Source organism: Neophocaena asiaeorientalis, unplaced genomic scaffold (genome assembly GCF_003031525.2).
Source record: "Neophocaena asiaeorientalis asiaeorientalis breed wild unplaced genomic scaffold, Neophocaena_asiaeorientalis_V1.1 scaffold82, whole genome shotgun sequence".
In the NCBI taxonomy this organism is placed as follows: domain Eukaryota; kingdom Metazoa; phylum Chordata; class Mammalia; order Artiodactyla; family Phocoenidae; genus Neophocaena; species Neophocaena asiaeorientalis.
Window position 1 is genome coordinate 1,468,987 of NW_020173068.1, and position 15,515 is coordinate 1,484,501.

Below are 15,515 nucleotides of genomic sequence, written 5' to 3' on the forward strand. Positions count from 1 at the left end.
CCTACTGTACAGCACAGGGAACTATATTTATCTTGTAATAACTTATAACAGAATCTAAAAAAGAATAGATGTATAACTGAATCACTCTTCCGTACACCTGAAACAAAACATTGTAAATCAACTATATTTCAATTTAAAAAAGCATATAACAATATTTTAGACTTTGCAAGTCATAAGGTCTCTGTTGCACCTGCTCATCTCTGCCATTGTAGTATGAGAGCAGTCAATGAATAACTGTGGCTGTGTTCCAATACACTTTATTTACAAAAAGAAGCAATAGGCCAGATTTGGCCCAAGGACTGCAATATGCCAACCACTGGACCTTGAGGATACTCACGAGATGACCTGGCTGCCGAGGGGACTATGCTCCTCTGTGAGATGGAAACTTCTAAGGTCTGGTGCTTTGCTAAGAGTTGTACATGGGTGCAGAACAGGGCACTGTGTGTGGAGTTTCTGACCAAGTGGTGGGTGCTGAGGCCCAAAAGTGAAGGCTGCATTGGAATAGGTAGAGCCTCTCCTTCATAAGAAACAACTGCTTTATTCCAGATCAGGCCCAACCCCCCTACCCCCACGGTCCCTGGGTGGACACTGTCCTTACTGGGCCCTCAGGAGCCCTTGTGCTGTGGCCTGACCACCAGCCCCTCTCTGGTGATGGCCCAATTGTAGCTCTTGGGGGAGTCCAACGCTTCTTCCACCCGCGCTTCCAGGTTCTCTCGGGTGATGAAGTTTTTTGCCTCCTCCTATTGGAAGAGAGAAGGCCAATTGAATGGAAGCCCTCAGAACATGCCTGCTAGCCTTTAGCCCACTGAGGGAGGGGCTCCAGCTCTCCTGTGGGCAAGATGTCTGCAGCCCAGGTCTTCTCTGAGCACCCCGCTGACCTTCCAGTGGAAGAATATCAGGCAGCTTTGCCACATTCAGTTCTCTTAGACAATCATCCCCCAGACATTTCGGCCAAAACCCAGACACACCAGCTGTGACAATTCACTGGGTGGAATCAGTCTCTCAATCTCTCTCAAACTGTCCTCCCTCTATTACTTTAACTCAAGCCTCATCCGTTCTCGCTGGATCACTTCTAACTGGTCTCCCTGCTTTTAAGTCTCACACCTGGCATCCCAGGCCAAAATGTTTAAACCCTTCGGTGACTTTCCCACCCTCACGGCAAAATATAAACTCCTCGGGGAACGTGGGGGCCAGTCTCACACAGTGGCTAGCCACGTGAACACTACTGCATTGTCAACTCTCACCTCCGGGTCTTCGCGCCTGACAGGCACTCTCCCTGCACGCCTCCTCTTCCAAATCCTCACCTGGTAACCCCCTGTCAAGACTCAAAGCTACTCTCTTCCAACTCTGCATGTAGCCGGGGCCCCACCTCCCCCACCTGGCTGCGCGCAGGACTCGCGGCACCGGCGGAGTTCGCGGCCTGCAGCCCCACCCTCTGGAGACACGGCCCACCTGCAGCTGCAGCACTTCACGCTCCTTGAGCTGCACCCAAGCCTGCGCCTCTCGGGCCTGCCGGGCCTCCTCCTCCGCCTGCCGCCGCTCCTGCTCCCGCGCCTCCTGCCGCAGCCTGGCCATCCTGGGAGGAGTGAGAGGCCGAGGTCGAGCGTGGCTGGGTGTCTCCGGGCCGGCAAGGCGTCCCCGCCCCGCCTCCCGCCCCACTCACCGCAGCTCGCGCAGCCGCTGGTTCTCCGCCTGGTTCCAGGCCATCAGCTCGCGGTGCTCAGCGGCGTCCTCCAGTGCCTTGCGCTCTGCCAAGACCCCGGTCCGGGCCTCGTGCACCTTCTTGCGCACCTCGGACACGAACTCCAGCCTGGACGGAGACGCACCCAAGGTTGGCACTCTCTTCGCCCGCCCGCCCTAACACACACGCGGGCGAGGACGGCACCGCTCCCCCCTCCGTCACACACACCTGAGGGCGCGCACCGTCTGGCGGTACTGCCGGTAACGCTCCGTCAGCACGAAGAATTCCGCAGGATCCACAGCGGGTGGGGTCGCCACGCGCCCAACCTTGGACTTGGCCGGCGGGTCGTGGCGGGTCTTGCGGCAGCGCACGGGGAGCAGAAACGGGGCTGGGGGCCGGCCCATGGGCCGCGCGCCCAGGGCGCTCAGCGCGCGAAACATGGCCAGACCACTTAGCTTCCGGCGCGCCGCAGGGCATCACTGGGGCCCGGAAGTGGCCGCGGGGCACCACGGGACGCGTAGTCCGCGGGCTCCGCCCGCACCTCTGTTGCCCGCTGACATTTGCGTCCGCCCCGCCCCCCGGAACCTGGCTGTGTCCCTTCTGGGGGACCGGGTTCCGACCTGCATCCCTCCAGCCCCCACCCGGGGAAGGGTCTCAATGGAGAGAGAGGGGACAAAGGATGCAGCAACTTCAGGGACCTCACACCTGTACTGGAGGGCAGCGGGGCGCGGCGCTCGGGGTCTGGTCTGCGGGAGGAGGGCGCGATCATTCCCCCGGACGCTCTGGTCACCTGACCGCAGAGCTGCGGCCTTACCCGCCCCCTCCTCTCCTCCCCTCCTCTTCCCTCGCCTCCCGGCTTGGCCTCGCTGCGCAGGATTGGCCGACGGCCGGTATTGTGGCTCCCACGTCCTGCGGACGCCCCCTAGCCTCCTAGAAGACCCAGCCTGTGGGTTCTCTAGCTCATTGGGCTTAACGGGCGTTGCCCACCTGATATCTAAAAACCCGAGCTCACACCGACTGAAATTAGGCGATAAGGTCTTGCCTTATAGGAATTTACACTTTCTCCTTTAGTTATCGTGCTCCCGTGGTGCACTTTAAAATACAATTTGCAAAATAATAAACCATCTCCCTACACCTGTCTTCCGCTATTGGCCTTGGGGAGCTCTGCAATCACTGAGTCATTCCCAGGGCACGTATCAATGACCACCTGGTTATCGGGGCCGTACTGTAGAGTATGAGGTCGCAACCCTCACCTCTTTCCACTGGCTGTGGGCCTGCCCACCTTGAGCCACACTGGCTTCCCTTGGCTGTCTAGAAGCCTAGGGGACTTCACAGCCGCCACTGTCCTATTTATGGAGGTTTGTAGTACCTCCTTCTACTCCACTAGTGACTTCTAATCTTTTACTTTAATCTAACATAGTATTTCATCATAAATTGTCTAGGATTGGGGCTTCCCTGGTGGTGCAGTGGTTAAGAATCTGCTTGCCAGTGCAGGGGACACGGGTTCGAGCCCTGGTCCGGGAAGATCCCACATGCTGAGAAGCAGCTAAGCCCGCGAGCCACAACTACTGAGCCTGCGCTCTAGAGCCCGCGAGCCACAACTACTGAGCCCATGTGCCACAGCTACTGAAGCCCGTGTGCCTAGAGCCCGTGCTCCGCAACGAGAAGCCACCACAATGAGAAGCCTGCGCACCGCAACGAAGAGTAGCCCCCCGCCTTGCCGCAACTAGAGAAATCCCGCACACAGCAAAAAAGACCCAAGGCAGCCAAAAATAAATAACTCAGTGGTGTATCATTCCCCCTCACCCCCAGCCAGTTCTTAGCTTACTTACCAGCAGTGTCTGCACCAGATGCTGCTTCCTGTGGAGGAGCCACCAGGCCATGGTCCTACTCTCCCAGGGCACACTGTCCTCAGGGGGAGCCAGAACATTGCTTGGGAGGTTGGGGACAATTTGGCCTGGGCTGTGAGCTGTAGTGCCCAGAACCCTTCCTTAGAAGGGAACTGAGGCTGCAGCCTGCCCTCCCCACCTCCACCCAAGGCTTGAGGTAGATGAAAGAGCCCCAGCCAGCACCTTCTTCTCACTTAGGCTGGGGAGACCCTTCAACTCACCTGGGGGCCCAGGAGTATGTTGGGGGTCATGGAGTGAGCTGGAGGCTTGCTTTCCTTCAGGGTGCCAGCTGTGGGAGCAGTGCTGAGCCTTCGAGGGCTCAGGGTGGGTGGTCAGCAGCAGCACCAGGAGGCCTAGCCCAAAGCTGGCCATGGCAGGGCTGCTCCCAAGGACAGTGGACAGCACTCAGGGAGTGCTCCCATCCATACCCCCTTCCTCTTCCTCCAGGGTCCCCTTGGACAACTGGCGTTTCAGGGGCAGCTTCAGTGTCTCCTAATGTTCTTCTCTCTTCTGCTATTGCTCCTTATACCAGGACTACAGGGGTCTGGACCCTGAGGGCTCCTGGCAACTAGCCACCTCTCAGAACCCCTGGGGCACAGAGGCTCCCCGCTTTGCCAGTTGAGGGCCTTCCCCAGTAGGGCAGGACTACCCTTTCTTCCCTCAGGGATCCCAGAAGTGAGAGGAGGTTGGAGAGGGGAACAGGGGAGTTGTTCAAGAGACAGGCAGCAGTGTGGGGGAATCTGGGGGCACCCAGTGCTGGGGGACGTTATTGGCAGGCCCTCAGCTCCTTTTCCCTGTGGGTTGCTATCTCTCTTCCATGGCAGTTGGGGATGTGTGGTGGTTACAGGGGCAAGGGTTTCTACCCCTTGTCCCTCCCACGCTAGGGGCAGCAGGCACAGGAATAGTGTTGTTGGGGAGAGATGAGGGAAAGGGGGCTTTTCTGGGCATGGGTCAGGGGTAGAGGAGCAGTGTACCCAGAATAGAGCTCCATCCCGGAGCCCCAGCCCTGGGGAGGGCAGCCTTTTCACTCACCGAGGGAGAGCTGTGGATGAAGTGGCTCCTCCAGGCAGCAGTGGAACCCAGGCAGCCAGACCCAAGATTTATTGCTCAGGTAGTTCCACCCACTGCTCTGGGCCCACAGACTCCAATGACGTCTCAAAGAGGGGACGGGTGGCAGCTCGCCACCAACTCTCTTCCCTTCCCAGTGTATGTTCAGCTGCTGGCGCTGGGGTCACCAGACAGATGCCTCCTCCTTCCACCTTCCCAGGGATCTGAAGTCACAGGACTCCTGCTTCAGCCTGGCCTATGCCTCTGAAGTCTCATCTAGCCACTTCCCTAGCTGCATTCTCAAGCTCCTGCCCTTAGGTCTAGAAAGCCCTCACAGCCCTCTCTGACACAGCAAATTATGGCCCTAAGAGAGGCAATGCCTGGGGTCTCCCTGAGTCCCACCCAGCTCAGGGCTTTCCCTGGTAGAAAAGTGGGGGCCTAAGAGTGAGGAGTCCAGCAGCCTGTTAAGAAGTCTGGGGAGAGCTACGACCACTCTTCCTGAGGGCTTGTCTGCCCACTTGTAAAATGGGTTGGGTGGGATGTCCTTAACCACACACCTGGGCACCAGGACTGGGTCACTCCATGTGGAAGTAGGTTTGGGTGGGGCATAGCTACCCCACAGGTGGCCTCTCTCTCCTCCAAGCAGGTCCCTGACAGGGGGCCCAGTTAAGGGGGCAGTGCAGCCTTTGTGGGCCTATCCGAAGGTGGTAGGAATAATTTTGTCCCTCAAGGTTCCAGCCCCTCCTCATCCTGTACTTGGCCCAGGACCATTCATGGATTTGGGCACAGCCCCTGGAATGCCAGAAAAGGCTCCCGCCTTAGTCTGCATCAGCTCAGCTTTCTGCTGCCAGCCACCAGCCTCTGGGGGGCAGAGGCCAATTTATAGGGTTAGCCAATCTCCGCCTTTGGACAGCAATTTGAACAGCAAGTGCAAGGGCAGGGTCAGGCTGGGCATCGCAGTGTCTGGTCACTGGGAGAGCAGGTGTGTCAAATTCTGTGGCAGAGATGGGGGAGATGACATCATGGGCACCTCGACTTCAGCTGCCCAGGCAGAAGGGCATGGGTGAATTTCCAAACTGACTTACCTGAAATGAATATTTGGACTGTATGATCAGTTAAACTGTTTTGGGAAACAGGTTTTGTCCCTTTATGTACTGGTTAACCAAGTAAATTTTAGGAAAACATTTGCTTTGTGGTTTAGTGAAAACAATTCTTTGAGTTCAGTAAACTAGCTTAGTTCTGGTTTGGGTTTACAGAATGTTTTATTCAAAGGCCCTGGTGTTTATTTTAAAAAAGGAATGGGGTGCCTTTATTTTTTCTGTAATTTGATTGTGGTTTTTCCTGAAAATTCCAAACAAGAACAAGCTTCCCAGGGGAAAGCTTCCCTTTCTTTCTGGCCACATAGTTCGCCTTTTAGGAATATTTGCTTTCCCCTTCCAGATTATAAACTCTGGAATTCATCCTTGTATCCCTCGCAGCAGGACACAGAAAGCCATTTGTTCACCACTGAGCTCTAGCTCACACTCAGCCCTGAGGCCCCATTATTCCAGTCTGGGGGCTGCTGTAATCAGTTGGGAAAGCAGAGGTTTTGAGTTGAATGCTCAGGCGCTGTAGGAGCACAGAGGGGCACACCCCCTGAGCAGGTGGTCTGGGTGAAGGATGGAGAGTTAGCTAGTCTCAGCAATAGGGCTGCAGTGGGTGCTCTAGGGTAAGAGACAAAATGGAGAAGAGCTAACACAGGAACTACGGGGGGATCTGTGGTGGGGGGGCAGGCCTGTGGGTTTGGTGCTCAGTGGGAGTAGGGCTGGGACGGGGTGGGTGGGGGCAGAGAATGCTGGAGGCTGCACGAAAGGGCAGTGGGCTTTGGAGACTGGGCAAACTGCTGGGTGTGCGGAGCCTGAGACTGGTGCCTCTGGGCCACTCTGTGGAGTCACAGTAGGAAGTGGGGTGTGTGGACCAGGAGCTCAGGGCTGGAGGAGGGCTGAGGGTCCACACCACACAGACTGCAGGAATGCCTGACCTCTGAGGAAGGGGGCTGTGGAGGAAAAGCTACAGAGGGAGGATAAAAGTCAGGAGGCAGTCATTACACCAAGGGGGTGCCAGTGGACAGGGAGACAGTGGATCCCTCGGGCTCAGCACTGAGGATAAAAGGGTAAGGAAGGAATATGTGGGAATGGAAGAACTTAGGCACAGGGGAAGTGCTTTTTTTTTCTTCTTTTAAATGAAAGATGAGCATATTGGGCAGGTGGGGGTAGAGGATGAAGGAAAACCCAGGACAGAGACAATTTGATGAAGTGAGGTCTCTGCAAGTGTGGCAGGCCCCAGAAGTTTGGGTGTGCAGTGAGCACAGTCACAGCTGACTGACTGGCGAGTGGGCACTAGATGCAGCAATCTCCTCTGTCCTTCCCACACAATTGTGCCACGTGAGCGTCAATACATGTCCCTTTGAGCCTATGTCTCCTGACACCATGTGAGCTCTGAATAATACAGGAAAAGAAAGAGGTGAAGAGGGAGTGATGAGCCACACCTATAAGCTGAGGGAGAGAAGGGAGCAAAGAGCTGGGCTAATTCCTGCTTGAAGATATCTGTTTAGCAACCAGGGGATATGTTCGTTGCATGGCTTGCTGACCCAAGGCTTGCCCTCCTCCATCTGCCTGGACATGGTTACACAGAGGCGCCAATAGGTAGCTTGCAAAGAGACAGGGCAAGACTTCCCAAGCATGGCAGCCCTCACCCGAAATTCTTTAGATTCTGTCTTTGCTTAATTTATCCATGCTTCTTTTAAACCTACTGACTTTTTGAGTTTATCATCCCTTAGAGTTCCTTGGTTCCTACAGAAGGACCACAGTACACCTACTGACTTATACGACTTCACCCCTTGCAACCTTCCAGAAGGTGGTCTGTCGTGGCACCTGGGCTTCGTGCATACACCCTGAATATGTGGTGCAGAACTTGGCTTCTATCTTGGAGCCACTGTGTCTTTGCTTGCCTGGAATCTGAGGCCCTCTGTAATGCTGCTCCGCTGATCTTTCCTCCTTTCGCTCACCTAAACTTCCAATATCCTGCAGGTCCAGTTCAAGTCCTACCTCCTCCAGCAAGCACGGCAGTGGTGATCTCTGTGCATTCCTCCATGGGCCAGACGGGGGTGCCACCTCTCACTCCTGACAGCCCCGAGGTGCCCCTGGCCCCTGATCCTTAAGAAAGGCCCTGAGGGCTGCAAGGTTCTCTCAGCCCTGAACTGACAGTCATGGCAACCGGTTTCCTCTCCTGTTCCTGTGTTGGGCTGATCATGAAGAAAGGAGGCCATGAACAGACACACCCTCCCAGCTGTGCCCTCAACTAAAGACCACATTTCCCAGCACCCTTTGTAGCTCAGTGTGGTCTTATGACTAGGTTTTAGCTAATGGGGTATGAGTGGAAGTGAAAAGTGCAACTTTTGCTTCATGTCTTTAAAAATGAATTTGTTTGCCCATGCTCTTTTTGCTTCTCCATGGGAAAAGACAGCGACCTCAACCATGAGGATGAGAACAACATCCTAAGCGACACTGGGACCATGAGATGGAGGATACTGGGTCTCTGGACTGGGCAGACTGTTAACATGAAAAATAAATGAACATCCACCTTATTTAAGACACTTTGTCTAACATGTTAGGCTCAAATTCGAGTTGGGATCTAAGACTCCCACCATCCTGGCCTCTGGATCTGAGGCACTTCCACATAAAAGTCCTGGAAATGAGGACAGATAAAGGAAATGGAAGCGGTTTAACACAATAAATGTAGATATAAACACTTGCTCTGGACAGAGCGACATGATCCAGATAGTTTTGCAGCAAAGCACCAAGGACTGGAGAGGTCAAACTGACTCAAACCCGAAAGCCAAGCCACCCCTCTCTCCTCCATGCCTCTGTACTTAGGGAAGCAGTGAGGACCCTGGCCATCTTCCCCAGGGAGCAAGGCTGGCTAGGACCACTGCACCAAAGATATGCTGGGAGTGAAAGAAGAGTCCTGATAACTACCTAAGGGCTAGAGGGGCTGTGTTTGTTGGAAAGAAGGAGCTAGGGAGACTGTGCCCTCTCTGCAGCCAGCTAAGACAGAACAGTAACGACAGGGACGGGAGTGGCCCAGGAGAACCCCAGCCCTGGTATGACTGCCCCACCCCAGACAAAGGGAGAGACATTTCCTCAGGGAGTCAAAGCTTTTATTACCTGATAATCCCTAGTGTGGTGCCAGAGATAACACTCTGGTCCCTCTACTCACCATGGTGGGATGTAGGCGGTATGAGAAGGTGGGCAAGGTTGGAAAGGGGAGAGATTATTTACAGAGCAGGGAGGGGAGAGCTGTCTGAACTGGGGGCACTGGGACAACCAATTTCCTCAAGAGCTCTGATACCTTTGTGCTTTTTTTCTTAGTTAATGCCTAGCTACCTGGAATGAGTTTTGTGTTTCTTCTTTAGGAAAAGATGTATAAACCAAAGAACAATAGAGCCCAATTTCCAGGCAGAGGATTTCATGATATCAATCCAAACATCACACTATTTAATTCCCCAATAAAACATTGGAAAAAGGACTATCAGTGCTAACACATTTACATATAAAATCTCCACCTAATAGGTAATAGAAGCCTATGTACCAATTTCTAAAACAGTTGTAAGATATATACACAATTTTGGGTATATTAACAAAACAGAATATTACAAAATATTAAAGGCAATTCTCCTGTCCACGGGGCCTCATGGCTTCTCACTTGAAGTTGGCGTAATCTGAGAATGCATCAATATATTCCTGCACCACCTTGTAGCAGAACTCATACTGTTCCTGCAGAGTGAAAGGTGGGGGAAAAGGCCAGGGTAGTTACAGAAGAGAAAAATGTACCTGCAGCTCCTGACAAACCCATTTTTTAAAAAATGGAAAATTCACAGGAAATGAATGTTTTTGGATTTCCACCTGAGCCCTGAGCTGCCTGCCAGAGTTCTGACAGCATTCCCCTCTGGGCTGAGTGCAGCTATCTTCTACAGATAGAAGTGACTAGACATGCAGATGGCACTCCTAGGCCTGCAGAGGTCAGACATGAGCTCAAGCCTGTTCACATACTCAGTGGTTACTGGTCATCTAGACTGTCAGGAGACCTGTTGAAAGGGAGCCTGAGGAGAGGAGAGGAGGTACTTCTGAGTCTTCCCCACCTTGGACCCATGGAGAAGTGAAGAGCCCCATGGGGCACCTGGGCACCCTCTTGTGGCCTTCACAGAGGCCACTTGCATCTCTTACTGGTGTGGGGCTAGGCTATGCCCCCACTGCTCTCCTGCCTCCCAAAGCTCATTCTGTTTGTCTGAGGCACCTTGAGGAAGGATGAGTCTGTGGTTACACAGTCTTCTGACTATCAGATGGGCCCCTCAAAAGAGCCTCCCCCCTGAGCTGGCTTTGGCAGAGGAGCTGCAGATGGTGTGGTGGCATGGATAAATACGCAGGGCAGCATACCAGTGTCTGGACCATGTGTGGCCTCTGCAGCCGCAGGCTCTTGACGGTCTGGAAGACATCCAAAATCCCCTCTGCTTTCACCCGTTCCAGGACTGTACTTAGGGCACAGAAGGTCCCTGTCCGTCCTGCCCCCGCACTGTAACAAAGCAGATACACTTATCACACCTGCAATGACTCCCTGTGCCAAGAAGGCGAGTGACAATGACAATGAGCAGATAAAGGCCGAGGCTGGTGCTCCTGGGAAGGTCAGTCATCCAGTGGAACTGCTGGGGGTGGGCACAGGAGCTCACACAGCTCTGGGGAGGCGGGTGCACCCCTGCTGCCCTTCTTGTATGACCCATTCTGCTTGCTGAGGGGCTCACTCATTGGGCAGTGGTGAAGAACCTCACCCCCACCCCCAGCACTGAGGCTTCGCTGTCCACCTACAAACAAGCTGGGGTTGGGGTGGGGTGGGGGGGAAATCCCCTGGCGGTCCAGTGGTTAGGACCCCGCACTACCAATGCCAAGGGCACGGGTTCGATCCCTGGTTGAGGAACTAAGATCCCACATGCTGTGTGGTGCAGCCAAAAAACAAACAAACAAACACACAAAAACAAAAACAGGCCTGCGGGGCCCTGGCCTGCTGCTCATTCATGTCAAGAGTTCTGGCCCCCTCTTTCCTGCCCCTCTGCACTGGTATATGGTAGCTGATGCTTTTCCATGCTGCTCATTTTCTTCCTAAATCCCAGGAATCCAGACTCTCACCTTGACACTGTCCACCTGTTCGATGTGTTATCACCAGACCCTTACTGAGTGCCTGCTGTGTGGTAGGGGCTGAGGTGGGTAGCAGTACCCCCAGACAATAAGATATGCAGTATGAGCAGGAAAAAGAGAACAGCAGTTTTAGTCAGTGTGGGAAGTGCTATTGTGAACAGGGTGGCCAGGGAATGTGAGCAGAGACCCTGAGAAGGTGAGGACAAGGCCCTTGGAAATAAGCATCTCAGGAATGACACAGGAGTGTGTCTAGGTGCTGAAGCCACTGTAGCTGCATCTGAGGGAGGGAGGGAAGTGGGCGGGGTAAGGTCAGGGCCCTCAGGGAGAAGGCCAGACCCCTGGTGCACTCCCTGCCTGGCCTGAGCAAGGAGCCCTCAGACATGTTGTACCTCGTGAGCCAGTGTCTGGATTCTGAGTAAAGGAGTGATGTGGTCTAACTGAAGTTTTAGAAGGAGCTCTCAGGCTGCTGTGTTGAGAACAAACTACAGGAGGAAGGGTGGGAGCAGGGAAACCAGTGAGGCCAGTATAGTTACTGAGGAGAGGGCATGGTGGCTTGGACAGAGGGCCATGGTGGGGGGAGTGATAAACACTTGATTCTGAAATTATTTTGCAGGTAGAACAAATGTACATGTGTGAGAAAAATAATTGTTCCAGGCTTCTTATCTTAGTTAAGTGAAATACCACTTCTTGATGTGGGGAAGGCTGTGAAACAGCAGGCTTGGAAAGAAAGATAGGGAGTTCTGAAATAACCCTTTAAAACTGAAGAGGCCCAAGTGGAAATGTTGAGTAGGTAACTGGATATACAAATCTGGAGTTTAGGGGACAGGGTGAACTGGTGATAAAGATTTGGAAGTTGGTATTAAAGCCAGGAGATTGGATGAATTCACCTAGGAGAGTGACTGTCAGTTGACAGAGGTCCAAGGACTTGGCCCTTGACCACAGATGGGGAGGAATTAGCAAAAGAGACAGAGAAGGAACAGCCAATGAGGACAAAAACCCTGGAGAGAAGCTATGCTAAAAGCATTCCACAGAGAACCAAATGACCAACTGTGTCTAATGCTGATGAAAGTCAAGGATAATGAGATTAGGAAGTGATCACTGGACTCGGCAATGTGAAGGTCACAGGCGGCCCTCACAGGGCAGTTGCAAGGGCTATGTGGGGGGTTAACTGAAATGGGCTCAAGAGAGACTGGGAGGAGAGGAACTGGAGAGTTAGTATGAACAAATATTTTGAGAAATTTTACAAGTAAGGAAAACAGAGAAATAGAGGATAGCTGGAGGGGAACTGGAGGCAAAAGTTTTTAAAAAATATTAAAATGGGAGAAATTATAGCACATTTTTATGAAGACAGTAGGAATCCAGAAGAAAACCTGATGATGTAGGATAGTGAAGTCAGGTCCCTGAAGAGACAAAAGAGGATGGAATTGGTATCCAAGTGGAGGGTGGGTGTGGCAAACTTTAGCTTGACTCCCAAGATTCCTGCCTCCTGGTGTTCACATACTTGTGTGATTCCCCTCCCCTTGAGTGTGGGCAGGACTTGTGATGTACTTCTAACCAACAGAATGTAGCAAGGGTGATGGAGCGTATACAATTACATGTATGTGATTATGTTACGTGGATCATAATGTCTGTCTTGTAAGGAAATACTCTCTCCTTTGTTGGTTTGGAAGAAGCAAGCACCCATGCTGGGAAGGTCCACCACGTGGCAAGAAACTTCAAAATACAAAATTCCACAAGGAACTGAATGCTACCAACAACCAAGTGAGCTCAGAAGTGGATCCTTCCCCAGGCAAGCCTCAGATGGGACCAAAGCCCATCTGGTCAACATCTTGACTGCAGCCTTTTGAGACCCTGAAGCACAGGACTCAGCTAAGATGTGCTCAGATTCCTAACCACAAAGACTGCAAGATAAATGTGTGTTGTTTTGAGATGCTAAGTGTGTGGTAATATTATTACACAGCAATAGAGGACTAATGTAGCTGACTTCAGAGAGAGTTCAGACAACTCAACCACTGAACAGGAGGGATGCAGGGTCCACAGCACTAATGCAGGTAGATGGGGAGCTGTGGTGGTTAAGAGCAAGTGGAAATTCTCTGATTGCTTCTTTTTTCCTAGGCAAATAGAAAACATGGTCATTTCTTAAATATGAGGATGGGAGAGGTACTGGAGGTTTGAGGTTTGAGAGGAGGATGAAATGATCATCCAGGACAAAGGCTGGCAGGCTTTTCTATAAAGGGCCAAATAGTAAGTATCTTAGGTTTTGCTGGGAAGAGAGACAAAGTCAAGTTACAACTGCACAACTGTGCTTCTTGTGTGCTGAGCAGCAGTGTGAGGTAGTAAGAGTACCACGAATGGTCTCAATACTGCTGCTGGAGCAGGACAGCAGCCACAGATAATATATAAGCATAGCCATGTTCCAATAAAACCTTATATATGAACACAAATGTAAATTTCATGTAATTTTCACGTTATGAAATATTCTTCTTTTGATTAAAAAAAAATTGTTTTTAATGTAAACACAAGTCTTACCTTACAGGCCCCACAAAACCATGTGGCAGGCCAGCTCTGGCACTGGGCCCTAGTTTGCCTAGCCCTGGTCTAGAACAGTGGGAGATGCAGAAGGACTGCAGCGCAGCACTAATCGCCAACGATGAAGTCATCAGAAACGTAAAATGAGGCTTGTAACATGATGCTTTCCTTTAGCCATATTCAGCTGCATGGTGCAGGGTAGCTAGAGAATCTGGGGTTTGCCAAGAGAGGGTGACTAAGGGAGAGAGCAGCATGGGAGATTTAAAAGTGTGGGCAAGGAAGTGTTTATTTTTGTAGTTCAAGGAATCCTTTTAATTTGCCAATCCAATGGACAAAAAGCCATGTTTTACTGTTTTCATCCCCGTTTCTGATATTGCTAATAAGGATTAGCATCTTTTCATGTTTACTGTACACTTGCATTAGATGGTGGACTTTGCCACTTTTTCTTCTTAAAAACATTTTTTCAAATGAGTTATTTTTGTACGGGTAATAAATTAGCATAGTTCAAATTTCAAAAAGGTCAGAAACAGTGGAAAGTCTCCTTCCTACTCTACTTCTTCATCCTTTTAGTTTCTTCCTGGGAAACAACCAATGTCATCAGGTCCTTGTGTGTCCTTCTAGAGATAATTTATGCATATACCCACATGAACATATTCTTTCCCTGTCTCCCACTGCTTTTCTCACTAAGCAATAAATCTTGAGGATTACTGAATACCAGTACATAAACAGATTTCTAATTAATTATCTGAAGCTCTGTAGTATGAGATATATCAGAGCTTACTGAACCAGCCCCCTCTTAATACATGCTTAGATTATTTACCATCTTTTTTTCAATTTTTTTTGGCTGCACCGCATGGCATGCCAGATCTTAGTTCCCCAACCAGGGATTGAACCCATGCCCCCTGCAGTGGAAGCCCAGAGTCTTAACCACTGGACCGCCAAGGAAGTCCCTACCATCTTTTACTATTATAAACGGTACTTCGATTCTTGTAATTACATATTTCATTTTGGCCATTTGAAGAACATTTACTAGATACATTTCTAGAAGTTCCTTTGCTCATTTTTCTATCTTCAAAACCAATTTGTAGGAATTTTAAATATATTCTTCCTTCCCTTTTAAAAGAGATTCCCTCCCCCAATTATAAAAGCAATACAAACTCAAGGTAAAATTTTTTCTAAAATGCAATTTCATACAATGTGCCCCAAACAAAATCCACCCCCTGCCCCATGGGTCCCCTTGCTATCTTCCTTCTGTCAGTGACACCAGCCATTACCCAGCCTCGAACCTAGGAGACTCCTCTTTTTCACAGCTATGTTTATAGTCTTGTTCATTTTTCTTCTGACTATTTTCAAAATAGTTGCCCTTTTCTCTTTTCCTGTGTTTCTTAGGGAAACAGCCCTCATTCCCATGTTGCCCAACTGGTCTTCTCCACTGTCAGTCTCCCCTGCTGTTCCCCTTCTGCATCACCTCCCCTGCCCAATATCTTAACATTAGGGACTGCTGTTCCCTAGCACTTAAAGTATGAAGTTCTTATCATCTGGGCCTGTTCTGGTCATTAAACTTGACTGCCACGTGCTCGCCAACATCCCACTCTTGTATGGCTTTCCTCACTGTCTGATACAGGCTCCCATCACACCCCTCTGCCTGCCTCCCATGCCTTTCTCTCTCTGCCCCCTGAGGGTTGGGGTGGGCATACCTGCAGTGCACGGTGATGGGGTGGTTCCCTGACTGCTGCTGCTGCTTCTGCACGGCTGCAATAATGCTGATCATGCCCTTTCCATCACTGGGGATGCCCACTTCAGGCCAGCCATGGAAGTGGAACTGCCGGATCTGCCGGCTCTTGTTCTCCTTTGGAGGAAGGAGGATCAGAGAGGTAGGTGCAACCCTGCTTTCCCTGTGGGAGAAGGCCACCCACCAGGCATCTTACCCTGGTGTTGGTGACCAGGAGGTCTCTGACGGTATAGCTCTCACATTCCTCCTCCTTCTTCAGCTCCACTGTGATGTCTCCATAGGACACCAGTCCATCAGAGGGCCAGTACTGGGCACACTTCTCCTGGGGGACAAATGGGAGAGGTGAGGGGCTCAGAATACCATGTGTGGTAAAAGCAGGGCTGCCCTGTGAGCAGACTGCTCCTCTCAAC

General features: G+C 51.4%; 3 protein-coding genes across 4 annotated transcripts in view; all 3 read right to left on the reverse strand.

Annotated features, from left to right (window-relative positions):
* Window positions 1-240: 240 nt before the first annotated feature.
* MRPS26 (mitochondrial ribosomal protein S26) lies at window positions 241-2,158 on the reverse strand. The gene is made up of 4 exons (XM_024743088.1): window positions 1,910-2,158; window positions 1,664-1,810; window positions 1,453-1,576; window positions 241-740 (listed from the first exon to the last, which is right to left on the reverse strand). Exons 1-4 carry the CDS (start codon window positions 2,119-2,121, stop codon window positions 606-608), a joined length of 618 nt encoding a protein of 205 aa, XP_024598856.1. The 5' UTR covers window positions 2,122-2,158; the 3' UTR covers window positions 241-605.
* A 652-nt stretch (window positions 2,159-2,810) lies between these two features.
* Window positions 2,811-3,942, reverse strand: LOC112398467 (progonadoliberin-2). The gene is made up of 3 exons (XM_024743041.1): window positions 3,792-3,942; window positions 3,514-3,650; window positions 2,811-2,906 (listed from the first exon to the last, which is right to left on the reverse strand). Exons 1-3 carry the CDS (start codon window positions 3,940-3,942, stop codon window positions 2,811-2,813), a joined length of 384 nt encoding a protein of 127 aa, XP_024598809.1.
* Window positions 3,943-8,797: 4,855 nt separating this feature from the next.
* Window positions 8,798-15,515, reverse strand: part of PTPRA (protein tyrosine phosphatase receptor type A) — a 71,015-nt gene continuing 64,297 nt past the window's right edge. The window contains exons 18-21 of one of the 2 annotated variants that reach the window (XM_024743007.1): window positions 15,302-15,427; window positions 15,071-15,222; window positions 10,092-10,227; window positions 8,798-9,431 (exon numbers count right to left, since the gene is read on the reverse strand). In XM_024743007.1, coding sequence (XP_024598775.1) covers window positions 9,357-9,431; window positions 10,092-10,227; window positions 15,071-15,222; window positions 15,302-15,427 — 489 coding nt within the window. In that variant the 3' untranslated portion in view covers window positions 8,798-9,356. The remainder of the gene's footprint in view (window positions 9,432-10,091; window positions 10,228-15,070; window positions 15,223-15,301; window positions 15,428-15,515) is intronic. The other variant, XM_024743008.1, reaches the window with a different exon arrangement.